The sequence below is a fragment of the Sceloporus occidentalis genome, unplaced genomic scaffold, assembly GCF_023333645.1.
Source record: "Sceloporus occidentalis isolate IW3139 unplaced genomic scaffold, rSceOcc1.0.p SCAF_20, whole genome shotgun sequence".
In the NCBI taxonomy this organism is placed as follows: Eukaryota; Metazoa; Chordata; class Lepidosauria; order Squamata; family Phrynosomatidae; genus Sceloporus; species Sceloporus occidentalis.
In genome coordinates this window covers 10,726,015-10,753,949 of record NW_028317000.1, presented here as the reverse complement: position 1 = coordinate 10,753,949, position 27,935 = coordinate 10,726,015, and the positions used below count along the sequence as shown (strand labels likewise).

The 27,935-nt window shown below is 43.7% G+C and overlaps 3 protein-coding genes and 1 long non-coding RNA gene across 5 annotated transcripts in view; 3 read left to right on the top strand and 1 right to left on the bottom strand.

The window, feature by feature from the left end:
* Positions 1–36: 36 nt before the first annotated feature.
* On the bottom strand, positions 37–7,732 carry LOC149301960 (uncharacterized). 2 transcript variants are annotated; one of them, XR_016272154.1, is made up of 4 exons: positions 7,644–7,732; positions 3,546–3,709; positions 690–871; positions 37–338 (listed from the first exon to the last, which is right to left on the bottom strand). It is a non-coding gene; the product is annotated as an uncharacterized LOC149301960 (long non-coding RNA). The 2 variants fall into 2 exon arrangements; XR_016272153.1 differs by lacking the exon at positions 37–338 and having other exon boundaries at positions 478–871.
* APOA2 (apolipoprotein A2) lies at positions 1,063–10,347 on the top strand. Its single transcript, XM_089483421.1, has 4 exons — positions 1,063–1,139; positions 5,874–5,955; positions 7,703–7,850; positions 10,092–10,347. Exons 2-4 carry the CDS (start codon positions 5,904–5,906, stop codon positions 10,204–10,206), a joined length of 315 nt encoding a protein of 104 aa, XP_089339547.1. The 5' UTR covers positions 1,063–1,139; positions 5,874–5,903; the 3' UTR covers positions 10,207–10,347.
* Positions 10,348–15,453: 5,106 nt separating this feature from the next.
* On the top strand, positions 15,454–20,039 carry UFC1 (ubiquitin-fold modifier conjugating enzyme 1). Its single transcript, XM_089483254.1, has 6 exons — positions 15,454–15,601; positions 16,954–17,021; positions 18,387–18,450; positions 18,621–18,697; positions 18,810–18,900; positions 19,758–20,039. The coding sequence occupies exons 1-6, from the start codon at positions 15,479–15,481 to the stop codon at positions 19,836–19,838; spliced, it is 504 nt and encodes a 167-aa protein (XP_089339380.1). The 5' UTR covers positions 15,454–15,478; the 3' UTR covers positions 19,839–20,039.
* A 7,377-nt stretch (positions 20,040–27,416) lies between these two features.
* The window catches only part of USP21 (ubiquitin specific peptidase 21), a 34,515-nt gene continuing 33,996 nt past the window's right edge, over positions 27,417–27,935 (top strand). Inside the window, exon 1 of the mRNA XM_089483831.1 lies at positions 27,417–27,522. The gene's annotated coding sequence lies outside the window, so the exon portion shown is untranslated. The remainder of the gene's footprint in view (positions 27,523–27,935) is intronic.

Below are 27,935 nucleotides of genomic sequence, written 5' to 3'. Positions count from 1 at the left end.
GAAGCTGTGCCAAAGCAGCGCTCCCGTCCTTAAGACTGGATCATGGCTTTGGCGCAGCTTCCAGATTCTTAGGACGCATGCATCATTTAAATAGCATACCTCCAAAGAGACCCGAAGCAGCTTTATTTTGGCAGTCTGTAACAGGCCAATGATTCCAGCTCCCATTGGCTCCAGAGAACACAGTGCGTGGTCAAAGATGATGGGAGCGAGAACCCCACAAAATCAATGGGTCATCAGTTTCTCACCCTGATCTGTCACATCCAACTCCAATTGTATCAGGTGTCCTATAATCAAAAGTATTCTCAACGGGTTTTTTAAAATGAAGGGGGAAGGAATCCCTGTGAGAGTAGAAACAAAATGCAAAAATCAACAGAGACGTGAAACAAGCATAATATATAAGATAAATTACTCAAATGCAACAGGATGATAGAGATTCAGAGGTTTAAAAGCTTAAAAGATTATATAAGGTTTTGAAACTGGCTTTTAAAAATGATTTTAATCGGCTTTTCATTCACATTCTTATATGTTTTATTGTACATCCCTTTAGGGGCTCAGGAGGGCAGAGAACAATACATTTTAAACTTTTTTCCTTTCCTTTAAAAAAAAAATCATTTTTCTCCCTTCCCATTTTCTTTTTCGAGATGAAATAACCAAAACCTGTGCATAATATTCTAAAATGTGGTATCTACCTAAGCCAAGGAGCATGTGCTACTATTCCAGATGGTGTTGGGCTCAGTGGCAAAGGAACATGGGAATTGCAATCCAGCAACACGTGACAGCTGAAGTTTCCTCACATCTTCCTTCCTATCATGCGACTGTATTGTGCCAAATCTTCCAGGGCTGTGCAAAATGTTATCACCGAAGTATGTGCCTGAGTGGGAGGAGAATGTGACCGTTAGACCCTGTAAACCTGTTTACATGGAAATGGTCTTAGTTGGCAATTATACAACAACTTCCAAGTAAGAGCTGGTGTGTTGGCAGATTTGGGTGGGTGGGATGGGGTCAGACCTAAACACCAATCATCAGGAAGATCAGGGCAGGTGAAGCAGGCTGGACTCTCAATACGGTATATAAAGAGCCACAGCTGCAAACTCAAGCACATTTCAGCAGTGGCTATCACTTTTTCATTGATTCCTCAGGTAAGAATTACACAGTCTATTATATATACAGTGGGTCCTTGTTATCCGCTGGGATTTGGTTCCAGGATCCCCTGTGGATAACAAAATCCGTGGCTGCTCAAGTCCCATTAAATATAATGGCAGAGCAAAATGATGTTCCTTATATAAAATGGAAAATCAAGGTTTGCTATTTGGAATGTATACTTTCTTTTGAATATTTTCAAGCCGTGGATGCTTGAATCCGTGGAGAAGAAATCCGTAGATAAGTAGCGCTGACTGTATACCATATATACTCGACTATAAGTCAATCTCTCCTCTAAGACGAGGGCATGTTTTGGGGCCAAAATTATGGATTTTAATATGACCCGTGGATAAGTCGAGGGTAAAACTTAGGGGCATGTAACAAAGGAGGTAAAGGATGAAGCAAAACAAAACAATGTCAAAGAACGTACAAAATTCTGGCAGATGTAATTTCTTGTGCTCACTCTTAAGGCTGGATGGATGAGGGGGGTTGATGTTCCAGGATAGATTATACTCTTGCCTTTCACCAGGGGAGGGTTCCTTCTTTTAAATAAGAGTTAAAGTACAGTACTTACATTGACCCATGGATAAGTCGACCCAAGTTTTTGGGGTCAAATTTTTGACCTACATTTCTAGACTTATACATGAGTATATATAATACAGTCCTCCTGCCATTCTCACGGACTTGGGATCTGTGCTCCTTGATTATCCGCGAGGGGTGAACGAAGGAGTTAAAATGGGGTGCACCTCCATTCACGCCAATAGGGCTTGCACATGCGTGGTTTTCCATTTTTGCGAAGGGGTCCGGAATAGATCCCCTGCAAAAACGGAGGGAAGACTGTATATATAACAATCTATTTTTTTATTGGTAACCACCTTCAAGTCGGTCTTGACTCACGGCAACCCTGTGGATGAGACATCTCCAAGACATGCTATCCTCCACTATTCTTCTGCAGGTTCATACCCATGGCCCCCTTAATTGAGTCCATCCATCTAGCATGCGGTCTTCCTCTCTAATTCTCCTCACTTTCCCTAGCATTATTGTCTTTTCTAATGAGTCTTGCTTTCTCATGATGTAACCAAAGTACAACAGCCTCATTTCAGTCACCTTTGCCTCCAGAGAAATTTCAGCCTTGATCTGTTCTAAGACCCATCAGTTTGTTCTTTTTGCTGTCCATGGGATCCTCAGCACTGTTCTCCAGCACCCCATTTTGAATGAATTTATTATCTTTTTGTCCATTTTCCTAAGTGTCCAGCTCTCGCATTCATACATAGTGATGGGAAATGCTATTGCTTGTACGATTCTGACTTTTGTATTTAGTTGTATATTTTTGGTCTTTAGGAGCTTTTCCAGTTCTTTCATAGCTGCCTTCCCCATTCTTAAGTCTTCTTCTGATATCTTGACTGCAGACCCGGTTCTGATCTGTGGAGAGTATCACATGGGGAAAATCAGGGGAGTAAAAAGGCATTTTACCAGGAAAGTTATGCAATCTCAGCAAAGATTTTCAGATGACGTCACAATCTGAGAGGATTTATCCTGGGAAGAACAAGGAATGCTCCAGCAACAACCCATTCACAGGATGTCCCTATGAATGGTTCGTTGATGGAGCACTCCTAGTTCTTGCCAGGATAAGTCCTGTTAGATCACAATGTGTGTGAAAATCTTTGCCACAATTGCGTGACTTTCCCAAGAAAATGCTTTTTGAATCCCCTGATTTTCCCTCATGTGATAGTCTCCTAAGTTTGATCCAAGGTATAGGAACTCTTTTACTATGTCCATTTTCTTTATTGTCTAGGCTGAATTTGTGTAGATTCTCCGTGGTCATTATTTTTGTTTTCTTTACGTTCAACAGTAGACTGCCTTTGCACTTTCTTCCTTGATCTTCCTCAGTAGTTGCTCTAGGTCTGCAATGTTTTCTGCTAACAGTATGGTGTCATCTGTATATCTTAGATTGTTGGTGTTCCTTCCTTCCTCCAATTTTCACTCCTCCTGCTTCTATGTCCAAGCCTGCTTTTTGTATAATATATTCTGCATACAAGTTGAAGACATAGGGTGAAAGGATGCAACCTTGCCTGACTGCTTTTCCAACTGGGAACCCTTCTGTTTCTCCATATTCTAATAATAGCTTCTTGTCCTAAGTACAGATTCTTCATTAGGACTATTAGATGTGTTGGCACTCCCATGTCTTTCAGGGTGTTCCATAGCCTTTCATGATAGTCAAAGGCTGAAATCTGATTAGGGCAAGTGAATACAGCTGACTTTCTACCTCCAACCAAACCTCTGGTTTTAAGTTCAGGGTAGTGAGACAGATAGAAATCCAACTGGTGCCACTTCCCTGCCACTGTGTCACTGAGCTGGTAGAAAACCAATTACACTAGTTCTTGAGCCAACCTAAAAATACATACCTCCCTTGATTCTGGGAAACCATCTCTTTTAGGAATCTCTCAGGTGTGTGGGATCCTCTCCTCTGCCAGTGATCTCATGGAAATTTTCTGTCTGCGCATGTGGAAATTGTCCTTCTCATCTGATTTTGTCCATTCCAGGGCTGAGGTCTGACACTGGGAAATGGCTAGAGATGTCAGAGCAAAAATAAAATTAAAATTAAAAACAACAACACCTAAGCCCTGTTACTATGGTCCAAAACACACTGCAGAAATAGTCCGGTTTGAGAATGCTTTAACTGTGCTGGCTCCGTGCTAGGGAATTCTGGGAACTGTAGTTCTTTGAGACATTGAGCCTTCTCAGTCATTGAGCTCTGGTACCACAATAAACTATATTGCTAGGATTCCCTAGCACTGAGCCAGGGCAGTTAAAGTGGTCTCAAACTGGATTATTTTTTGGTTGGGCCTATGCTGTACCAACTGTTGAATTCCAGCCTGTTCTTTTGAATCAGAGGAGTGGCTATAAGGAAACACAAGAAAGTATGTGACTGATTTATAATTGGTAGATCAACAGAGAATAAGTGGGACATGTAATAAAATGTTGGCTACATCCGCACTGCAGAAATAATCCAGTTTGATCCCCCTTTAATTGCTATGGATCAATATAATGGAATTCTGGGAATTGTAATTTTGTGAGGCATTTTGTCTTTTCTGCCAGAGAGCTCTGGTGCCACAGAATTCCATAGCACTGAGTCATGGCAGATAAAGCGGTGTCAAACTGGATTATTTGTGCAGTGTGGATGCAGCCGTTGACGTGTGGAGTGCATCTTTTTGGGACACTCCATTCTATGCCTTCCTTTATTTTTGGTCCCTTCCCAAAAAGTCCCATTGGCAACTGGGGATGCTCCTTGGGCTGTTTTTTCTGAAGGGGGCAGGGATTTGAGAATCTCTCCCAAAAGTATTTTTATACTTCTGCAAACTTTGGGAGTCCCCTTCTCATAGATGGTGATTCTATAAACTTTGTTCTTTTCCACTCCAAAAAGGATTTGTAGTTCTGCAAGCCTCTCTCAAGGTTGCTAAGTGTCCTTTCTGCTTGTGTGTTGTTTCTTTTTCTTTTAATTAGCAAACTTTCACACTACACAGTTATGGTGTTATGATCCCACTTGAATTACCAGGTTCTCCCAATGGGAATTTGTAGTTTAGGGAGGGTACTCAGCCAGCAATTTCTAGTGCACCAAGCAATAAATTCCAGGCATAACAGTTAAAAGTTTCCACTTTGATTTTAAAAGAAATTTCAAAGTTATTTGAGCTTTGTTTACTGCATTTACCATTCGCAACCCTAAAAGAAAGGAGAGGAAACCAAAAGACAGAAACAACAAAACAGAAAAGAAAAATAATATTGCACTTGCAATGTCTTGGGATATCAGAAAGAGTGGCAATTGACTGTTGCAACTGAATATTCAGCAAAATCACTTTACTTTTCATTTTTTCAGTCTATCCTTTTCAAAAGAGTTGCTGCCACCTCTCAGATGTGAAGTTTCTTAAACCATTTTTAATGGGGGTAATATTAAACACAGACGTGAAGTCCTCTTTTTAGGACTTGATAGGAACGATAAGCCTTCCCCCCGGGTGACCAGATGTCCCAACCACAAAGGAGGACAGGGAACTGCAAAATGTAGGACATTCAAGAAAAATGTAGGCCATTACAAATTGAAAGCTACAAACACTAATATAAATGTAAATTTGTGATTCTTTGTCATGCTCAAAATTCTTCCAGGACAGAAGGTTTGAATGGAGGGCATGTCCTGCAAAAGGAGGACATCTGGTCACCCTGTCCCCCTCTGCCAGTTTTCATTATACAGTGGGGCCTTAGTATCTGCTGGGGGTTGAATATCCAAATCCGTGGATACTCAAGTCCCATTACATCTAATGGCATAATAAAATGGTGTCCCTTATTTAAAATGGCAACATCAAGGTTTGCTTTTTGGAATTTATATATATATATTTTAATATTTTCAAGCTGTGGATGGTTGAATCCATGGATAAATCTGTGGACATGGGATGACTGTGTGCAGCCTTTTATTTAGCACAGACATCTCAAGAATCACACTTTTCCATTTACTAATAGCAGAGGGATACAAACATTTCTAGTCCTTCTGAAAAATTTGGCAATCCCTGTAACGAAACAAAAAGTGGGGCGTAAAAACTCAAGTGATAGGTGTGCCTTAAATTGGAAATGACTTGAAGGCATGCAACACCAAAGAGTGAAAAGTGTTTGTGATATAGAGAAGGATTGGTTCTGCCTTCTTTTCCTCCCTTCACCATCTTTTTCCCATCATCTCTTTCCTCCAGAAAGTCGACAAGCCCTTGGACTGTAACGAAATGAAGGTCTTTGTCCTAGCAATCCTGCTGGTCAGCATCTGCTGCCTTGAAGGTACTGTTGAGTGAGGGACTGGCAACTCTGCATCACTAATTTTAAACGCACTTCCGCACTGCAGAAACCATCCAGTTTGACACCACTTTAGCTGCCATGGCTCAATGCTATGGAATTGTAGTTTGTTGTGGCACCAGAGTTCTCTGACAGAGAAGGCTAAATGTCTCGTACAACTACAGTTCCAGAATACCACATCATTGAGCCTTGACAGTTAAAAGGGTATCACAGAATCATAGAGTTGGAAGAGACTACAAGGGCCATCCAGTCCAACCCCCTGACATACAAGAAATCTGGATTATTTCCATGCAGGAAATCTGGATTATTTCAAACTGGATTATTTCTGCAGTGCCTAGAGCCCCAGAGAGCTTGGAAAACTTACTTTTTGGACTGCAGTTCCCAGACTCCAGAGTGGTGGAGTCTCCCTCCTTGGAGGTCTTTAAACAGAGGTTGGATGGTCATCTGTTGGGTAAGCTTTGACTGTGAGTTCCTGCATGGCAGAATGAGGTTGGACTGGATGGCCCTTGGGGTCTCTTCCAACTCTATGATTCTATGACTCCAAGGCAATGGACCTGGGACTTTTAGCACATAGAGTAGGTACTCTACCACTGAACTAAATGGCTCCTCAAAATATTTTGGATGCTAGATAACAATTTGTTAACAAAGTACAATAACAACCAAAATCTACAAAACAGTGATAGCTTTGTGGGGCCCACCAACAGCAATACCTCTATGGGACCAACCCAAAGGCACAAAATAGATGCACCTTTGCCTGATGAAGAAACTAGTCAAGCTTTGAAAGCTTGCTACATGTATTTTGTGGATTTTGCTTGGCCCCATAAAGGTATCTTGTGTGGATTTTGGATGTTACTGTACTTTGCTGTACGGCCAACACTACTACCCTTGGCTATGTTTCCTGAATTTGTTAACAGCTGCAGGTCCGTCTTTATGTTTCTGTGTTCAGTTGCTCTCTGTCTTCCTCTTCCCACCTTCCCCTTCTTTAAAAAAGTGATTCCAGTACAAGTGGATGAGCAAAATAAAAATCATGGTGGTGTCATGCACATGAAACAGCATCAGCTTCAGATCTTGGAAAGGTTCTTGTTTGAACTATAGCTCCCAGAATCCCATAGCTAATATGGAGAGTGAAGGATTTGGGGGAGCTGAGAAATTCTGGGAGACTCTGGAAGTTGTACTTCAAAAAAGTAGCTTATTTCACCAGCTTTACACTTCTTTTGGTACCTTGTTGCTGTTTTATGCTTTAGCCTGCCTTCAGATATATTTTATGTATTCAGATGTATGTATCTAATTCCTTTAGATATATTTTAAGGAAAGCCAGAGAGTACAAAAGAGAGAGGGGCTGTGTGTGTGTACATAAGTGTGAGCACATATGTGTGTGTACACACAAACATATATTCACAGATATGTCCACATGTATTGGTATAATGGTTTGAGTGTTGGACTATGACTCTGGAGACCAGGGTTTGAATCCTGGCTCAGCTACATAAACCAACTGGGTGGCCTTAGGCAAGTCACACTCTCTCAGCCTCAGAGGACGGCAATGGCAAACCTCCTCTGAGCAAACGTGCTCAGAAAACCCTATGATAAGATTCGCATTATGACTGCTAGAAGTCAGAAACAATTTGAAGGTACACAACAACCACAACATCAATATATATAATTAAGGCATTTACTTGCTTGACTTTTGCTAGGCCTCTTCTTATGAGCTGCCTTCCTTTGTCCATCTTTGCAGGTGCTCTTGTGAAACGCCAGGCAGAAGCCCAGTCCGAAGTCGCGGCTCTTCAAGAAAAACTGCAACAATATGCCCAGAGCGTGTCCCAGTACTTTTCTTCTGACCTGTTGGCAGAGGAGAAGATAGAACAATTAAAGGCGCATGGACAGTATGTGCTGTTTTTCAATCTATACATGCGTTGGGAGAGCGCTGGGGTTATGCCAGGGGTCTAGCAACTGGGTGGGTGGGGGAATGAAGCCATTGCTATCCCAGTTCGAATTCTTCCCTGTCCCCCATAAAATTGTCCCTTGGTCTCCATACTTCTAACATTGCAGAGAATGAGAAATTGAAAAGGATCCATATGTAGAGCTCTGCATTTGCTGTGCTTGCATTCCCCTGGTTGCTTTGCTTCTGGCTGCCAGCCATTCAAAAAAGACACCTAAACTGTATTTCTGTAATGGCAGAATTCAAAGATATAGCCATGTTAGTCTATAGAATCATAGAGCTTTATCACACTAGTGAGATCCCATGAGAAAACGGGAGTTAAACGCCATTTAAATTAAATTTGAATTTAAACAGAACTTGCAAATTCGGGAAGTTTATCCCACTGAATTGCAGCTAAAACGAAATAACGCAGAGTTAACCCACAGTTAAAGTGGAGAAAACCAGCAGCTTTTTTAATTCGGTTTGTTCCGAATTTAAAAAGCAGCGGGTTTTCTCCACTTTGCATTCGGACTAGCTTCGCGTTATTTCATGTTAACTGCAATGTTGCATGATAAACTTTGGGCATGCAGGAACTCTCACTCAAAGCATCCCCGACAGATGGCCATCCAGCCTCTGTTTAAAAAGACCTCCAAGGAAGGAGACTCCACCACGATCTTGTAGCACCTTTGAGACTAACTGAAAGGAAGAAGTTGGCAGCATGAGCTTTCATAGACTAAAATCTACTTCCAAGCGCACCTGAAATACATATTGTATTTCAATAGTATGCAAGGGGATCTTGTAGCAGCTTTGAAACAGGGGTGAAAAGAATCCAGGATGAATCTGGGTTGAATTTCTGTTGTTCACACACATCACAATTATGTTGGGGGGGGGGGGCCTATAAAAACCCACTTAATCCAAGATAATCGATATTGAGTGGGGATCGAGGTTTTAAAAAAGATTTGCATCATTGGCAGTGTGAATAACCGATACAATTAGACCTGAACAGACTCAGGATAAACTTACCTTGGGCACGTCACACTCTCTCAGCCTCAGGGGAAGGCAATGGCAAACCACCTCTAAACAAATCCTGCCAAGAAAATCCCATGATAGATTCGCCATGAGTTGGAAACAGCTTGAAAGCACATGATGCACACACATGAATCAAGCCCTCCCTAAAGTGATTTGTGCGCTTCACAAACTAAGCACCCTTCAAATTGGGTTGTGACTCCCACCATTTTCAGACATTTTGGCCAGGGCTGACAGGAGATGTGGTCCATTATAACTAGAGCAAGAGTAGGCAACTTGTGGAAGGGTAGGGGGCCAAATTACCCCCCAATAGACCTTGGAGGCCCACACCTTCCCAGTGTATCTATTTCTGCAACAACATTGTTTTGTCCCTAAGTACCCTCTGGGGGACACTGTCACCATGTTTTGGGATCTTCCTTGGCTCTACATTGGCCTTAATGGGTCCCCAAATGGGGTGAAAATGCCACCCAGACCCCCTAGAGTGCATTTAGGGACCAATTATTATTTATTTTTATTAATAACAATTTATATTATTATACATTAATAATAGCCAACTTGAGTCCCTATATCAGGACGAAGGCAGGATATTAAATAAATAAATAAATAAATAAATAAATAAAATTTGGGGGGAAATGTTTGTCAAACAGTTTTTTAAACCTCTGTGAGCCCTAAAAGGCCTCTAAAGGAATGCCTTCCATGCCCCCTCAAGGTCCTTCTGGGTGTATTTTGGAACCATAACCCATAAAAATGGTGCTGTGAAGCCACATGGAGCCCACAGGCCAAACTTTTCCCACCTCTGACTTGGAGGATCCTCCAGGCTGGGAATATTTGCTTCTTTGTGCATGACAAAAATCCTTGGTATCTGAAATGCATTTTTAAACATACGGCTACACGTTTGTGAAAAAGACTACTAAAGAGTCATTCCTGGTGTAGATGGACTTTGGGCATTTGTTGTAATGTTATATAGGCCATGATAGCTAGGAATAGAACTTCCATGTTCGGTAGTACTCAATTTTGGAATAGGACATGCTGAGAACAACCAATGGGAGAAGGCTCTTTTATGTTGGGGGTCTCTTACTGGGAGCTGTAATTCCAAAAAGTACTGTTTGCAACGTCTGCCTGTACTCCAGGATTACATTGAGTTTACAGTCTGATCCACATTTTCTTTTTCCAATTGCAGGACATTTGTTCAACAGGCCCAAGAACACCTGCAACCTTGGGCTGACCAAATGAGGGATAGTTTAACTCAGCTCTTTACAACTTTACAAGAATCTGTCAAGAAAGCTACATCTTAAAAAGCAAGCTTTTTCTCAAAAATCCTCGGGATCTTCCCCCCAAGAATGACAGCAGGCGAACTCTGGCACCTCTCTTACATCAAGACTGTGTCTGGATTTGTGTTTGGTTGCAATAAAGGCAAAACTTTCCTTGGTCTATAACAGGGTGTATGTCTGTCATTTGATTCGGGCATAAGCAGATGTGACTTTTAGACACTATTTTCCAGCTCCAGATCAAGAGTTTGCATGTCCATTTCTCAACTCATATAATTATGTATGGTAAACATGGGCCTATGCTAAGTAACACCACATATATCAGAGATGGACAAGATGTGGCTCTTCGATGTTGTTAGACTGTACCTCCCATAACCCTCACCATTGGCTAGGTTAGCAAGGACTGATGTTAGGTGTAGTCCAGCAATATTTGGAGGACTGCAAGTTGCACATCCATTAAAGCCTAAACCCAATTGCCAGCCCAACTAGAACAGCCCCAATGCATTAATTGCTGAATCCCATTGTTTCAATGGGTCTACACTAGCTGAGACTAGCAATTCAGACCCTGGAGTGCTACAGGCAGAGGTTGCAAACAGTACTTTATGGGATTACAGCTCTCAGAATCCCCCAGCCAACATGATCGCTGGCTGGGGGAGTCTGGAGGTTTTGGACCCAAAATGTAATCTTGCCACGTTCTGGCCCCGTGTTCATCATCTGAAACATATACTCTGAACATTTTTGAGGTCCATCACCTCACTTTTTGGTTCTTTGGACTTGTCACAGCTAACCTCTTTCACTATTTTTAAAGTGCCTATCGATGACTCTAACCTTCTTATCGCTTGATCTCCTAGAGTAGTGATTCTCAATCCTGATCCTACAAATAATTTGGACTTCAACTCCCAGAAGCCCCAGTCAGCATGGCCAATGGTCAGGGTTTCTGGGAGTTGGTCCAACAACATCTGGACAGCCAGCTGTTAAGAACCACTGTTCTAGAGCTCTGGTTTCCAGCTATGAGTACAAAAACTGAAAGATGCAAGAAGATCTGTTGTATCTGTTGTAATCCAAAGTAAAGTCTCTAAAACAAAGACTGGAGAATTACTTTTGTGGATAAAAACTCCCAGAATTCCCAGTCCTGCATGGCCACTGGGGGATTCTGGGATTATTGTCCAAAAAGGTTAGCTTCCTAAGCTTTACTCCAAGAAGTTCATAAGGTCCAGGATGACACTCTATTTATTTCCATTCAAAATAAGAGAAGCAGTATGTCTAAGTTAGTTTATCATGACGAGATAAAATATACCAAGTCAAATACAAGTTTGAGAGCCAAAACAGTGTAATGGTTGACTGCTGGAATAAGAGTCCAGGAGACAAAGATTCAAATCTCTACTAAGCCATGGAAAAACACTGAGCAACTTGGGCAAGGCACACTCTCTTAGCTTTGGATGACAGCAATGGCAAACACCTCTGAGAGTGAGCAAGACCCTGTGCGATTTGTCCACACATGTGGCTGGAGCACAGGGTTTCAACATGCAGGTAGATTCAAATACTGTATATACTCATGTATAAGTCTAGAAATTTTAGTCAAAAACTGGACCAGAAAAACCTGAGTCGACTTAAATGATGTACTTTAACTTTTATATATAAAAAAGGAACTATTCACTTGTGAAAGACAAGAGCATATACTGTACTGCCCTGGAAGCACCAGCCTTTAAGGTGAGCAAAAACAGTTAGTACTGCTAGAATTTTGCAAGCTCTTTGGCATTATTTTCCTCTGCTTCATGCATTAGATCAGTGGTTCTCAGCCTGTGGGTCGCAACCCCTTTGGGGGTCGAATAACTCTTTCACTGGCATCGCCTAAGACCATAGGGAAACACAGATTTCTGATAGTCTTAGGAAAAAAATTTATGGTTGGGGATCACCACAACATGAGGAACTGTATTAGGCAGGTTGAGAACCACTGCTTCAGATCCTTTCTTACATGCCCCTAAGTTTGACCCTCGACTTATCCACGGGTCATATCAAAATCCATAATTTTCGCCCCCAAATCTTCCTTTGACTTACACATGAGATCGACTTATAGTCAAATATATATGGTATTTCTTGAGACCTTAGACCAGAGGTTTTCAACCTGTGGGTTGCGACCCCTTTGGGGATTGAATGACCCTTTCACAGGGGTCCCCTAAGACCATTGGAAAACACATATTTCCGATGGTCTTAGGAACAGAGACACCACAATTTTATGGTTGGGGGTCACCACAACATGAGGAACTGTATTAAAGGGTCACGGCATTAGGAAGGTTGAGAACCACTGCCATAGACATTTGAATCTGAATTCTGCTACCTATGGTAGCTGAGGGATTCTGGAACTTGCAGTCCAAAAGGAAACTCTCCAAGTTCTACTTTAATAATGATAATAAATCATAATAATAATTTTTATTTCTTTCCTGCCTCTCCTCAAGGCTGGGTATATATACATAAAGTGAACATCTGTGAGGCAAGTTTGGTGATGGCCTTGGAAAGTACTCAACTTTGTCAACCTTTGGACAGGGACCTAGAGAATTCTGCCCTTAAGTGCAAAGAGAATTTGCAAGAGAGGTTTATCTGCTGGCATTTGTGTAGCGCAGAGGTACATTCAGTCCCTCTAATACAGCCAATGAGATAAGATAAGATAAGATACAGTGGGCTCTTTTCAACCATATGTGGAAGACTTGTAACAAAACATTATTGGTTTAAGATTTATACGTTAATTAAAAAAACATTTAAAGGTAGAAGTCGAAGGCTTTCATGGCCGGCATCCATAGTTTTTTTGTGGGTTTTTCAGGCTATGTGGCCATGTTCTAGAAGAGTTTCTTCCTGACGTTTTGCCAGCGTCTATGGCTTCAGAGAAATAAATGCTGGCGAAACGTCAGGAATAAACTCTCCTAGAATATGGACACAGAGCCTGAAAAACCCACAAAAAACTATTTAAAAGTAGATTTTGTAATCTCACCAGAAATGTTTTTACTGAGCATTATGGATAGAGAACCGGACCGTAAACATGGACAATTTGTCCAATAAGGTTTGAGCAAGTTCATGGTTTGCTCAAACCTTAAGGCCAATAGGAAGGGACTGTGGGATTTGTAGTCAAAGAGTATCTGGAGAGTCCACACCGTGTAGTGGTTTCTGTTTTGGACTAAGACACTGGGATGTTGTTTCTATGTGTTGCGTACCTTAAAGTCATTTCCGACTTAAAACAACTCTAAGACAGAGCTAATATGGGGTTTTCCTGGCAGGATTTGATCTGAGGAGGTTTGCCATTGCCTTCTCCTTGAGGCTGAGAGTGTGCAACTTTCCCAAAGTCACCTGGTGGGTTTCACACCCAAGCAGGGAATTGAACCCTGGTCTCCAGAGTCGTAGTCCAACACTCAAACCACTATGCCATGCTTAGACAACCAGGGTTCAAATCCCTGCTTGGTCATGTAAACTCACTGGATGACCTCGAGTGAGTCACACGCTCTTATCCTCAGAGGAAGGCAATGGCAAAATCCTTCTGAAGAAACCTGCCAAGAAAACCTTGTTATAGAATCCTAGAGTTGGAAGAGACCCCAAGGGCCATCCAGTCCAACCCCATTCTGCCATGCAGGAAATCCCAATCAAAGCATCCCTGACAGATGGCCATCCAGCCTCTGCTTAAAGACCTCTAAGGAAGGAGACTCCATCACACTCCGAGGAAGGAGTGTCTTCCACTGTCAAACAGCTTTTAATAGTCAGGAAGTTCCTTCTAATGTTAAGGTGGAATCTCTTTTCCTGGAGCTTGCATCCATTGTTCCAGGTCCTATTCTCTGGAGCAGCAGAAAACAGGTTAGCTCCCTCCTCAATATGACATCCCTTCAAGTATTTAAACGGGGCTCTCATATCACCACTTAGCCTTCTCTTCTCCAGGCTAAACATCCCCAGCTCCCTCAGTTGTTCCTCATAGGGCTTCATGGTTTCCAGACCCTTCACCATTTTGGTCACTTTCCTTTGTACACGCTCCAGTTTCTCAACATCCCTTTTGAATTGTGGTGGCCAGAACTGGACACAATATTCCAGGTGGGGTCTGACCAGAGCAGAATATAGTGGCACTATGACTTCCCTTGATCTAGACACTATACCTCTATTGATGCAGTCTAAAATCGCATTGGCCTTGTTAGCTGCTGCATCGCACTGTTGACTCATGTTCAACTTGTGGTCTACTTGGACTCCCAGATCCCTTTCACATGTAGTTTCATTCAGCCAAGTGTCCCCCATCCTATATCAGCATTTCATTTTTCATAGTTTCATCTTAGGGGAGTTGCCATAAGTCAGAAAGCATTTGAAGGCACACAAAACAACAAGGAGAAAGGATACTCCATTCTTGCGCCACAGGAAGATACTATTGGAAGGGGACAGCTTCACGTGTCACGAAAGCAGACAATTCTTCAGTGGAAAGTGCCACCTTTTTCTTTCGCTTATGGTGGGCAAGGAGGCCCTCTGCTAGGTATACCAGATGTCCTCCTTTTCCAGGACGTGTCCTCCATTTCAGCCTCCTCTCTAGGAATACTGAAGCATCCTCCTTTTCTGTATTTTCCATACCCCATATTTCAGCCTTCTGCCCAGGAGGAATTTCCAAACCTCCGCTCTTTTGAGCCATGGCTGCATCCACACTGCAGGGATAATCCAATCTGACACCGCTTTAGTTGCAAAGGCCTGACACTATGGGTTTCTGGGAATTGTAGTTCATTGTCGAATTCTGTTTTAAATTCTTACCAGGTGGAAACAAATGATACGTTAAAAACGAATAAAACTCAAGCTAAAAATATAAAAGTGCTTTAAAAAAATAATACTTTAAAACAATACATGCCTCACATAAGTATCCCAGAATTCCATAGCACTGAGTCAGGGCAGTTAAAGTGATACCAAACTGGATTATTTCTGCAGCCTAAGAAGCATGAATCCACTTTTCTATGAGTGTTTTAAAGCTTTTCTTCTATGTTTTTTCCCTTGAATGTCCCAAATCCTGCCCTGCCTTGCCCTCCTTTGCAGATACAACCTCTGCTCCACCTGACCCTTTCCCTCTAGTAAACAATTCAGGTACATTAAAATTGCATAGTCCTTTCCCATGAAGAGCCACAATATGCCAGCAACAACATTCGCAGCCCCACTTCCGCCCTCAGTAATCATGGCGTCCTACCCATTTCCGTCCGAGTCCCACTTGCCCTTGACAAACATGGCGACCCTTTGTCGTTCTGACGGCGCGAAGCCACTTCCGGCTACGTTTCCTTTCCTTTTTCCCTCAACCAAGATGGCGGACGAGGCCACTCGCCGGCTAGTAGCGGAGCTGCCGTTGCTGAAAACGAACGCGGGTCCGAGGGAGAAGGAGCTGTGGGTCCAGCGCCTAAAGGAGGAGTACCAGGCCCTTATTAAGGTCTGTGCAAGAGTCTAACGCACTGCAGAAATCATCCAGTTTAATTGCCCTGGCTCAATGCTAGGGAATTATGGGAACTGTAGTTCTGCGAGGAATTGAGCCTTCGCTGGCAGAGAGAGCGAACTACAACTCCCAGGGTTCCCTAGCACTGAGCCAGGGCAGCTAAAGAGGGGTTAAACTGGATGATTTCTGCAGTGTGTTCTTGAAGGGGTGTCACTTTGGGGATGCAGCAAGCTTGTTTACTGCTGCTCCAGGGAATAGGAGCAATGGCTGCAAGCCACAGGAAAAGGGATCCCATTCCCACCTCAACATTAGGAGGAACGTCCTGAGAGTAAGGGGTCTCTGACAGTGGAACACACTCCTTCCTCAGAGAGTAGTGGAGTCTCCTTCCTTGGAGGTCTTTCAGCAGAGGCTGGATGGCCATCTGTTAGGGATGCTTTGATTGAGAGTTCCTGCATGGCAGAATGGGGTTGGACTGGATGGCCCTCCTTGGGGTCTCTTCCAACTCTACGATTCTACGATTCTGTGATTCTAAGAGAAGGTTAAAAGGTGATATGACAGCTCTGTTTAAATATCTGTAGAGATGTCATACTGAGGAGGGAACAAGCTTATTTTCTGCTGCTCCAGAGAATAGGATACAGAGCAATAGATTGAAGCTACAGGAAAAGAGATTCCATCTCAATTTTAGGAGGAATGTCCTGAGAGTAATATCTGTTCAACTGTGGAACACACGCCTTCCTCTGGGTTTGGTGGAGTCTCCTTCTTTGGAGGTCTTTTAGCAGATGGCTAAAAGATGGCCATCTGTCAATGGGGATGCTTTGCATGGCAGAATGGGGTTGGACTGGATGGCCCTTGGGGCTCTTCCAACTCTAGGATTCCATGCTCATGTCACTCCATTGAACATCAAGGTTGATTTGGCGACTTGGATGGCTAGGCAAGTATCCTCTTTATTCCTCATCACTCCAGGTATGTATCTCCTGAAGCTGCATGATCAGTGGAAGACCAAACCAGACAGAAGGAGTCTGCCGTTCTTCAATCTAGGGCAGTGATTCCCAAACTTTAGTTTTCCAGGTGTTTTGGACTTCCACCCCCAGAAGCCCCAGCCAATTTGCCCAACAGTCAAGACTTCTGGGAGCTGAAGTCCGAAACATCTGGAGGACCAAAGTTTGAAAATCACTGGCCTAGGGTCTATGATAGCTGTGCTCCTTTGTTGGTATCTCCAAACAAGCTTACAGCCCATTTGTAGGAGAATGCAGGGTTGTTGTTGTTGTTATTATTATTATTATTATTATTATTGACTACATCGGGGATCAGCAGATTTTTAGTTGTCTATTCTTCCTTTGTTTCTGTAGTATGTGGAGAACAACAAGAATGCTGATAATGATTGGTTCAGACTGGAATCCAACAAGGAAGGCACAAGGTGAGTATGTGAGCAAGTGAAAAAGGCAATATAGGATGACCAGGGAGCTGAAGCAAGCAGTGGCCAGGCATTTCAGGTTAAAATATCACAGCCTTTCTGATTTATCCTTGTTTGGTATTGAGGTGCCTTCAGGCATCTCCTTCAGGCATTTTGGACAAAAGGGAGAATTCCTGGATTGCCCCGGCAGAGCCAGTGTGGCATTATACTTTGGCCCCATACAGATAGGCCAAAATAAAGTTATTCGGGTCACTTTTGAGGTATGCTGTTTAAATGACACACACATCTTAAGAGGCCAGAAGCTGTGCCAAAGCTGCACTCCAGTGCTTAGGACTAGAGCATGGCTTTGGTGCGGCTTCTGGACTCTTAGGACGCATGTATCATTTAAATAGCATACTTCCAAAGTGACCCAAAGCAGCTTTATTTTGGCCTGTATGTATGGGCCCTTTGAGTGTTGGAACAGGGTTCAATTCCCAGCTGGGCCATGAAACCCACTGGGAGGGAATCTTAGGTAAGTCACATGCTCTCAGCCTCAGGGAAGGCAATGGCAAACCTCTGAACAAATCTTGCCAAGAAAACTCCCCTCAGGGTCACCAAAAGTCAGAAATGACTTGAAGGCACACAGTGACAACAAACTTGTACTCTAGCACCACATGGCCTTAGCCTAGACTAGAGGATAATACTATCATCTATTGAAGAATGCTGAAAACAGGATGTTCTAATCTAAACTATGTTCGGTGCAGCTCAGTTTCATCTTTAGCAACTGAAAAAGGCAGATTCATGATTCTATGGCCTGTTACAGACATCCAAAATAAAGCTGCTTCAAGTCACTTTGGAGGTATGGTGTTTCAATGATACATGTGTCCTAAGAGTCCAGAAGCCAAACCAAAGCCACGCTCCAGTCCTAAGGACTGGAGTGCAGCTTTGGTGCAGCTTCCAGACTCTTAGGACTCATGCATCATTGAAACACCATACCTCCAAAGTGACTCGAAGCAGCTTTATTTTGGCTGTCTGCATAGGGCCTATTATTCTAAGCCAAAATGTGGGGTTGGAATGCCACAGCACAAAGCAAATTACTAACCTTAAAATCCACAGGTCGAATTCTCTTTGCCAGAAATTCACTCACTAGCTAGGCTTAGGCAAACCGCTCACTCACACTCAGTCCTTGCCTTCAATAGCCAGATTATAATATTGATTTACTTTACTTTACTGTTGTAAAAAGACTATATAATGCATGCAAAGTATTTTGGACACCTGGAAGGGATGCACAAATGCTAATTATTATGATAGTGATGTTCTGTTCTTTTCATAAAAAAAAAAAGAGGTAAACCTGATGTTCATTTTCTTCTTTCTTTTGTCTTTTTCCAGGTGGTTTGGGAAATGCTGGTACATCCACAATCTCTTGAAGTATGAATTTGCTGTTGAGTTCGATGTGAGTCTTTATTCTGTGTTCCTTTAGCAACTTTTCCCTTTGGGACTTTCGCCTGCCTTGTGTGGGAGCTGCTACTGAATGGAACCACAAACAGGGCAGTGTTGACAGATGACAGTAAAAAGAAAAAAAAACCCTGATATTCTGGGTTAATGAAAGTGATTAATTTGCAGATTCCGGTCACGTATCCATCCACTGCTCCAGAAATAGCTATTCCAGAGCTAGACGGGAAAACAGCAAAAATGTACAGGTCAGATACTTGCCTCAAAGAATTTAAGTTTTTTGTATGTTTTGAGTATTTTTATCTACATTCTGTTGCTATCTGTCATTTTAAGGCCTGGATCTCTCTCTTATTATTATAGGGGTGGCAAAATATGTCTGACAGACCATTTCAAGCCTTTGTGGGCCAGGAACGTTCCCAAATTTGGGCTTGCTCACCTCATGGCTTTGGGGGTGAGTTGTTGACATGACTCAGAACGAAAGTGGGGAAGGGAGGTTTGGGTTTCGAGAGCTTTAATGCCACTGTTTGAAAGAGGGAGCAAGATTTTGCAAAGGCAGCAGACCTTGGATGCCTTTTATAAGTGAGTAATTGGTCATTATTGAAAACATCCAGTACTTTTCTAATGCTTCACAATAACAGCAGAAGGGTGAATGCAACAAACGCTGTCTTCTGATTCCTCAAATGCTGGAGAATTTGTTGGGACATACGTCAGCTTTTGTGGTCTAGAGGCATCATTGTCAGTGCTTTGGTTGTCAGTTCTCTAGATATAGATGCAGAAAGAACTATTGTATGCACTGAGACAATAAAACTGATAAATACATGCAGATCAGTAGTTCAGTGGCCCTTTGAGGCTAAAGAACGTGCCTATTTTCGAACACCAGTGGTGTTCTAGTCGGATACCTCTAGTGTTGGCAACCAAATTTATAAATATGCTTATGATCTATGAGCCGTTTGTGGCCCTAGGGGGTAAAACAAATCCCCCACATGTCCCCAAATCTCTTCAGGGGGTGCATTATTGCCAGTTTTTTTTTGAGCGGGGGTCTCCATAGGGCTTTTTAAAACCCCCGAAGTAAACGAAGTTACTTCTGGTCAACTCTTCTTAAAAAAGGCTTCTCCTGACCTAAATGGCCCAGATGATGCTAAAAACATTGTGTTTAGGGACACGTTTATAGAAGTTGCACTGTGAAAATACCTGGAGATCCGCACTTGCCCATGCATGCTGTACCTGCCTAGTATATTCAAATCTGTAGGCTAGGATTCAGAAAGAGCATGAAAATGGGAGCAGCACTAACAGTCTCTTGTCTTACAGCTAGGACCCTGGCTGGCTGTGGAGATCCCGGATTTGATATCGAAGGGTCAGATTGAGCACAAGGAGAAAGGAGGAGCATGAGGCCTACATACATGGAGGCTGGGCCTCTATATACTGTATATATGGAGGCTTAGGCTTTGGCTGTGGATGGCTGCTGGGTCAGATTTGTGCCAATGATGTCACTTGTCTTGTGCTTTTGTACGCAATGTTTGGGATGTGATGGTCCAATCTGCCTGTAAAACACAGTTCGCCAATTTAAAAAATAAACAAAACTGAACCTGCTCTTTCTTAGAATTGCACTTGCCGCCTGCGTTTACAAAAAGTACATGAACTCCTTGACCACATCCAGCTGTACATCAAGGGTGAGCAAAAGATAGATCAGAACCTACAGATAGATCTAGGGCAGATGGCCGTGTCCGATAATGCTCAATGGTGGGTGACATGCCTACATCAGCATCAGTGCATGCATCACCATTGAATAATAAGGGGCATGGTTAGCCACAGATGTTCTCCACTGTAATTGATTTTGCGTTCCAAGTTGTCATTTTATGTCTGTCTGTGGTAAGTACGGGGGAAAACTGGTACAAGATTAGGAGCCCTGGTGGTGCAATGGTTAAATGCCTGTACTGCAGCCACTCACTCAACCATAAGGTTGCAAGTTCATAGAATCATAGACTCATAGAGTTGGAAGAGACCACAAGGGCCATCCAGTCCAACCCCATTCTGCCATGCAGGAACTCTCAATCAAAGCATCCCCAACAGATGGCCATCCAGCCTCTGCTTAAAGACCTCCAAAGAAGGAGACTCCACTACACTCCGAGGGAATGTGTTCCACTGTCGAACAGCCCTTACTGTCAGGAAGTTCCTCCTAATGTTGAGCTGGAATCTCTTTTCCTGGAGCTTGCATCCATTGCTCCAGGTCCTACTCTCTGGAGCAGCTGAAAACAAGTGAGCTCCCTCCTCAGTATGATATCCCTTCAAGTATTTAAACAGGGCTATCATATCACCTCTTAACCTTCTCTTCTCCTGGCTAAACATCCCCAGCTCCTTAAGTCGTTCCTCATAGGACATGGTTTCCAGACCTTTCACCATTTTAGTTGCCCTCCTTTGGACATACTCCAGTTTCTCCACATCCTTTTTAAATTGTGGTGCCCCGAACAGGACACAATATTCCAGGTGGGGCCTGACCAGAGCAGAATAGAATGGCACTATTACTTCCCTTGATCTAGACACTATACTTTTACTGATGCAGCCTAAAATCGCATTGGCAATACCAGCTAAAGGGCTCAAGCTTGACGCAGGTTCGCATCCTTCCGAGGAGGTCGCTAAAATGAGGACCCAGATTGTTGGGGGCAATTAGCTTACAGTTGTAACTGCTTAGACACTGTTAGTTCAGTATGAAGCGGTATATAAATGAAGCTGTTTGTTTTTGTTTGTACACAAGTTTGCCTCTCTCAGGCCTAATACAAATAAAATTATTATTATTATTATTATTATTATTATTATTATTATTATTATTATTATGACCACCAAGTGAATTTGATGCAGACTGACATTTGTTGTTGTTATGTGCCTTCAAGTCGTTTCCAGCTTTTGGCAACCCTAAAGAATTTTCTTGTCAAGATTCATTTAGGGGAAGTTTGCTATTGCCTTTCACTGAGGCTGAGAGTATGTGACTTGCCCAAGATCACCCAGTGGGTTTCATGGCTGAGTGGGGAATCAAACCTAGGTCTCCAGAGTTGTAGCTTCATCTGAGGATTGCCTTTAAATTAATAAAAATTAATCTGAAATTAACATGTCTTGAAGATTGACTTTAACATGCCATATTTTAACATATTTTTAACGTGTCTTGAGGATTTACTTTATTAATTTTTGGTATGAACGGTCTAATTTACCATCAAAATAATATATAATCAAAGATAAAGGAGCAGAAGAAAGGAAGAATGAAAGAAAAAGAAAGAAGAGAAGAAAAGAAGGCATACAAGTAAGGCTCTGACCCCCCCCCCCCCGGCCACATCCTGACTGCAATCCAACAAACGATTAAAATATTATTCTACCATTACAGATGCAATTAAATAATCCTATTAAAATTACTAATAACCATAGTCACAGATTATTACAACATCAGATTTCTTATGGCTGAAAAAGTTTAGTTTGGTTTGTTTAGAACCAATATTAATTTGTTCATTTAGGCTAACTCAGCGGCCTTAACAATCCGTTTTTCCGTTGATGGAAGGGCATGTGAATTTGTAGCTTAGGTCCAAAACACACTGTAGAAATAATCCAGTTCGAGACCACTTTAACTGCACTGGCTCAATGCTAGGGAATTCTGGGAACTGTAGTTATTGAAGGCATTTAGCCTTCTGGTGCCACCACAAACTACAGTTCCCAGGATTCCCTAGCACTGAGACAGGGAGTTAAAGCGGTCTCGAACTGAATGATTGTGCCCAGTTTTCCACCTTAGTCTCTTAAGTCTCTATGCCTCACCAAATCAATCCCGATTTCCTCCCTGTGTCTGGATGGGGCCTAGCCTAGTCCATGTTCGTTGTAGTTTTCCTCTGCTTTTCTTTCTATTAAAGTTACTGTACAGTACTTTTCTTCTGGTACTGTTTTCACTTTAATTTTTGTTTAGGTCTGGAAAGCTTGATGCCTTGGGCAGGCTTGGGATTGTCCTCCTTATCTTGGTAAACTGAGATGAAGCACACAATACAGGGGAATGTGAGAACTGATATGAGTGGGTTTTTGCAAAGCGATACAGGCGATCAGCTTACAACTTGCAAAGACACAAATGTATTTCAGGATGGAAGAAGGGAACTGGCCGAGAAACACAGAGAACAGCATGTAGCCTTCCATCTGTAACTCAATCCCAAAGGTAATTTGGGATTGAGTTTGGAGAGCAGATCTCTAGGGGAGACGCCAAATCTTTTCTCAAAGTGAAGCTCCCTAGCTTCATCGTGAGAAGCTTACTTAGATCTGAAAGACTTGCCTCACAATACAGAAAACATGCAGGGGTAGCTGTATTGGCCATTTAACAAATACGAACAAAAATCCATTAGTGATACCTTTATTGTTCAACCAAAATGCACAATATACTTGTTGCAAGCTCTATGGAGCTTTGAAAGCTTGCAACAAGTATATTGTGCATCTTGGTTGGCCAATAAAGGAATCACTGATGGATTTTTGTTTGGATTTGCCTCACAAGTTAAGGGAGCGGGTTTGACAAGGAATTGTTTGACTCTTTAACTCAGTTAACTTTTTAAAACAATCTGTAGAGTAATCCCTGCTTGGCCAAGGAAACCCACTGGGGTGATCTTGGGCATGTCACATTCTCTCAACCTCCAAGGACGGCAATGGAAAACCTATGCTTGCCAAGAAAATCTGTGTATTGTTCTGTTGTTGAGAGGCCTCAGGGTGGGAGGCTATGCAAGGAGGATTTGTATCCGTCTAATTAGAGATCCATTGTCTGCTGGGAAACCCTCATCTTGGATGGTTTTCATTTATATTTGCTGGGTCTTGATTTTAGTGTTTTTCAGGATTGGGAGCCCAACTTTGCTAACTTTAAGGGTCCCCCCCCCCCTTTCCTGTTGAAGTTGTCCAGGTGTTTGTGGATTGCAATGGCTTCCCTGTGCATTCTGACACAGACACAAATCCTCTTTGCATATCCTCCCACCCTGAGGCCTTGCCATTCAACAACAGAACATTACACAGATTAACATGGAAATCACTCCTCCCAACACAGGGTCACACAGTGTGTGTGTGTGTGTGTGTGTGTGTGTGTGTATATATATATATATATCCCACTCTCTTCTATGCCAGCATTCTCTGAAGATGCCAGCCACAGATGCTGGCGAAACGTCAGGAACAAACTCTTCTAAAACATTTATTTATTTGTGTTGTGGTATTTATACTCCGCTCTTCAGCCCTAAAGACTCTCAGAGTGGCTTACAATTATTATCATTTTTAATTAGACGGTTCCCTGTTGGGCCATAGGCTTACAATCTAAAGAGACCTAACACAAAAAGGGAAGGGAACGGTGGCCACATAACCCAAAAAACCCACAACCCCCCCCCAAAAAACCTGATAAGATAAATACATATACGAAATACAACTTTATATAAGAGATTCGTAGCACAACTAGGTATATTGTGCTTGAGCTGAATCCTAGACGGTGGATATATATATATTTTTAACATCGGTGTGAAGGCCCTGTCCAGGTAACCTTCACCTTAAAACTAACTCTGGATGCTGGCAGTCCTGAGGGATTGTTTTTATCCCACCACTACCCCAAAATAATATGTATGTGGAGGTTTATATATCTAGCCAGCTTCCACCGGACCACCAAAAGATTTTAAAATGCAGGAAGCGTTGCTGTCTCTGAGGTCAACAGAAGCCAAGTGAGGTTTGAAACAACAAACGTTTATTGAACAGCAAAATGGAATACATAAAATTGTTTCAAAACTGGTTGTTGTTGTCTTCCTTAGTGTTGTCAATCAATTTCCCCTTTCAGTGTCCCAGCCCCACAGGCTGTCTATCAACAGCCGTCAAGGTACACAACACAGCACTCTCGACTCTAGAGTCTGTGACCCAAGTCCTTTCCTCCAGACTCTAAAACCCAATTTCCAGCTCCCTCAGGAACTCTATTAACCCAAAGCCCTATTTGGACAGAACCTTCCCTCAAGAGTCTACAGTCCCAACTGACAACAGACTCCCAACTGTCAGCCAACTGACAACTGATTTAAATTCCCCAGCCCTCGCGCGATTGGCTGAGCTCCAGCTGCCTTCTCATTAGTCAGATCCATCTTCCATTCACCACAGTTGGTGGCTCCTTCGACTTATGAATCCGTTCTTCTAGGAACCCCGCGACGAATCGACGGCCGCGCTTCAGCCCTCTACGGTTTATGGCTCCTGTCAGTCGAACGTGACCCGCGAGAGGCTCAGAGGGGTGTCCTGGCGTCCCGCTTCAGGAGGAGAAAGCGTGCCACGGCCGTTGTCGCGTATAAAGTCTGCTCTCTCTGATGTTTCGTTCTGCGGCAGCGGTCTTCCGGAAGTGGTGCCATGGGACATTCCTTGCGCGGCTGAGGCATGAAGCTGGAAGTTTTGTGCATTAATACTTGGTCCCTTTCTCCATGAGTCTCAGCGGCAAAAGGCGGCCTTTTTTCACTCATGTTTCCTTCTGCGGCTGTGGTCTTCCAGACGTGGCTCTGTGGGACCTTTCTTGCACCACTGAGGCGTGAAGCAGGAGGTCTTGCGCGTTGGTCCTCAGTCTGGCAAGTCTCTCTCCATGGGTCTCAGCGGCAAAAGGCGGCCTTTTTTCACTCATGTTTCCTTCTGCGGCTGCGGTCTTCCGGACGTGGCTCTGTGGGACCTTTCTTGTGCCACTGAGGCGTGAAGCAGGAGGTCTTGCTTGTTGGTCCTCAGTCTGGCCAGTCTCTCTCTATGGGTCTTGGTGGCAAAAGGCAGCCTTCTCTCTTTCATGTCTGCGGTGGCGGTCTTCCGGAAGTTTCTCCGTGGGACGTTTCTTGCGCTGCTGAGGCGTGAAGCAGGAGGTCCTGTGCGTTGGTCCTCAGTCTGGCCAGTCTCTCTCTATGGGTCTTGGTGGCAAAAGGTGGCCTTCTCTCTCTCATGTCTGCGGTGGCGGTCTTCCGGAAGTTTCTCCGTGGGACGTTTCTTGCGCTGCTGAGGCGTGAAGCAGGAGGTCCTGTGCGTTGGTCCTCAGTCTGGCCAGTCTCTCTCCGTGGGTCTTGGCGGCAAAAGGCTGGCTCCTCTCCATTAAGCTCCCGGCCAGAGAAATTGTAGACAGTGACCGTTCAAGTGAAGGGTGTCCACTCTGGCTATGGCCACTATGGACAGTAGACTGATACTGCTGTTGGTGGTGAAGATTCACTTTAGCATGCAGGTCCATCCTTCTCTGGCTTTGATCTGCAGTGCTTTCCCTCTGCATTTCCCCTTGTCAGCTAAGAAGCCTAAGGCCCTCCTGACTGCAGTGTTGCCAACAAGCCTTGAAGATGTTTCCCCAAACCTTTGACCCAAACCCACCAAATCCCCCCATCACACCGAATATTCAGTCAAAATCCCCCAAAAGTCCCCGTAATGTTAATATGGCGGATCTTTTGCAAATAAACGTAACTCTAATTGAATAAAAATAATTGTAACTTATTTCAACTCTCAAAATTACCATTAAAACCAAACAAAGAATCTTTCAGTCCTTTAAAGATATTTATTTTGACATGAAGGGGGTCCAGGAAGCTTTGTTCCAAATAGAAACGTGTTTGGCTGCAACCGCACTGCAGAAATAATTCAGTTTGACACCCCTTTAACTGCCCTGGCTCAGTGCTAGGGAATCCTGGGAATTCTAGCTTTCTGAGACATTTAACCTTCTCTCTCAGCAAACTCTGGTGTGACGACAAACTACAATCCCAGGATTTCATAGCACTGGGCCATGGCAGCTAAAACAGTACGAAACTGATTGTCTCTGGAGTGAAGATGCAGCCTGAGTTGGGTCCAAGACACGCATCAGAAATAATCCAGTTTGAGACCGCTTTAGCTGCCCTGTCTCAGTGCCAGGGAACCCTGGGAATGGTAGTTTTGTGAGACATTGATCCTTCTCTATCAGAAAGAGCCCTGGTGCCACAACAAACTACAATTCCCAGGATTCCCTAGCACTGAGCCAGGAGAGTTAAAGCGGTCACAAACTGGATTATTTCTGCAGTGTGTTTTGGACCTTAGTTATTAAAAATGCTCAAGGTCCAATCCATACTGCAGAAATAATCCAGTTTGAGACCGCTTTAGCTGCTCTGCCTCAGTGCCAGGGAACCCTGGGAATTGTAGTTTTATGAGAAAGAGCTCGTGCCACAATGAACTACAATTCCCATGCATCTGAGGAAGTAGGCTTAAGTCTAGGAAAGCGCATGCTGCCAACTTTTCTTTCAGTGAGACTCAAAGGCGCTACAAGATCTATCTCTGTATCATCATCACCATTGTTGTTATCATTATTAAATCCAAATGCAGCTGAAGAAGTGGACTTAAACTGGCAACACTGATATGCTGTTGTAGACTCATCCTCTGGGGCTGTGATCTGGAAGCGTGGAGGCAATTCCCCTGTCAAACCAGGGAATCCTGGGAATTGTAGTTTGTTGTGACATGTTGAGACACTGCTTTTACCGGCAGCCAGGGCTCCATGCATGAAATTCTGGGCTTGGTGGTTTGTTGTGCCCAGAATCCCATCATCGCAGGGAGCCTTGCAGTTAGAAGCAGTGCCAAACTGGATTATTTCTGCAGTATGGATGGCAATGGAAAAGAGAATGAACAAGAGAGCCACAAAACAAAACTCTTGGAAGACAGGGCAGGGATGCCAACTGATCAGGTGCTCTGCCCATGCTCAGAGGCATGTTTAATCACTAACACACACACTCAGGGCTATCACATTCACATCACACAACTAGTAGGGCAGCCCATGGAAGGGAGGGAAGATGGAGATAAACAACAGGCCGCAAGCCCTGAGGCCTGTTGCTTTGTTTGTTTGTTTCCATGGCAACCACAGGCCTCCAGCGGCTCCCTGTGACGTCTAACGCGGGCGACGAAAGGCCTGGAGCGTGCGCATGCGCCGTCGGCGCTCAAGAGAACTGTGGCGCTTGCGCATGCGCAGTGGGGCCGCCCGAAGCCGAGGTCGGCCGGGCATAAGCCAAGGGAAAGAGGAGGGACAAAGATGGCGCCCGGTCCTCCGGCAGGAGTTGGCTGTTGCCATGGCGTCGCGGAGGAGGAGGAGGTGAGAAGGAGCGCCCCGGAGCCACTCCGGGGTTATTGTGGGAGAGGGCAACGCCGAACGATGTGGGGAGCCCCCTGGAGCTGGACAAGGAGCTGCGGAGGAGGAGGAGGAGAAGGAGGTGGAGAGCGAGGGCGCTATTAGTAGCATTAGGGCGTCTCTGGCTGCGTCCACACTGGAGAAATAACCCGGTTTGGCCCCGCTTTAACTCTTATTTCTGACCCGAGGCTATGGAATTCTGGGAGTTGGAGTCTGTTGTGGGTCCAGAGTTCAGCGGGAGCTCCGCTCTGGACCCCACAACAGACTCCAACTCCCAGAATTCCATAGTCCTCAACCAGGGTCTGCTCCGGGCCCCACAACAGCCTCCAGCTCCCAGAATTCCATAGTCCTCAACCAGGGTCTGCTCTGGGCCCCAC

Bases quoted from the DNA above. Each gene is read 5' to 3' on its own strand.
- UFC1 (XM_089483254.1), top strand. From the start codon at position 15,479: ATGGCGGACGAGGCCACTCGCCGGCTAGTAGCGGAGCTGCCGTTGCTG. The intron at 15,602-16,953 runs GTCTGTGCAAGA...TTGTTTCTGTAG, and splicing joins AGTACCAGGCCCTTATTAAG to TATGTGGAGAACAACAAGAA. The intron at 18,451-18,620 runs GTGAGTCTTTAT...ATTAATTTGCAG, and splicing joins AATTTGCTGTTGAGTTCGAT to ATTCCGGTCACGTATCCATC.
- APOA2 (XM_089483421.1), top strand. From the start codon at position 5,904: ATGAAGGTCTTTGTCCTAGCAATCCTGCTGGTCAGCATCTGCTGCCTT. The intron at 5,956-7,702 runs GTACTGTTGAGT...CCATCTTTGCAG, and splicing joins CAGCATCTGCTGCCTTGAAG to GTGCTCTTGTGAAACGCCAG. The intron at 7,851-10,091 runs GTATGTGCTGTT...TTCCAATTGCAG, and splicing joins CAATTAAAGGCGCATGGACA to GACATTTGTTCAACAGGCCC.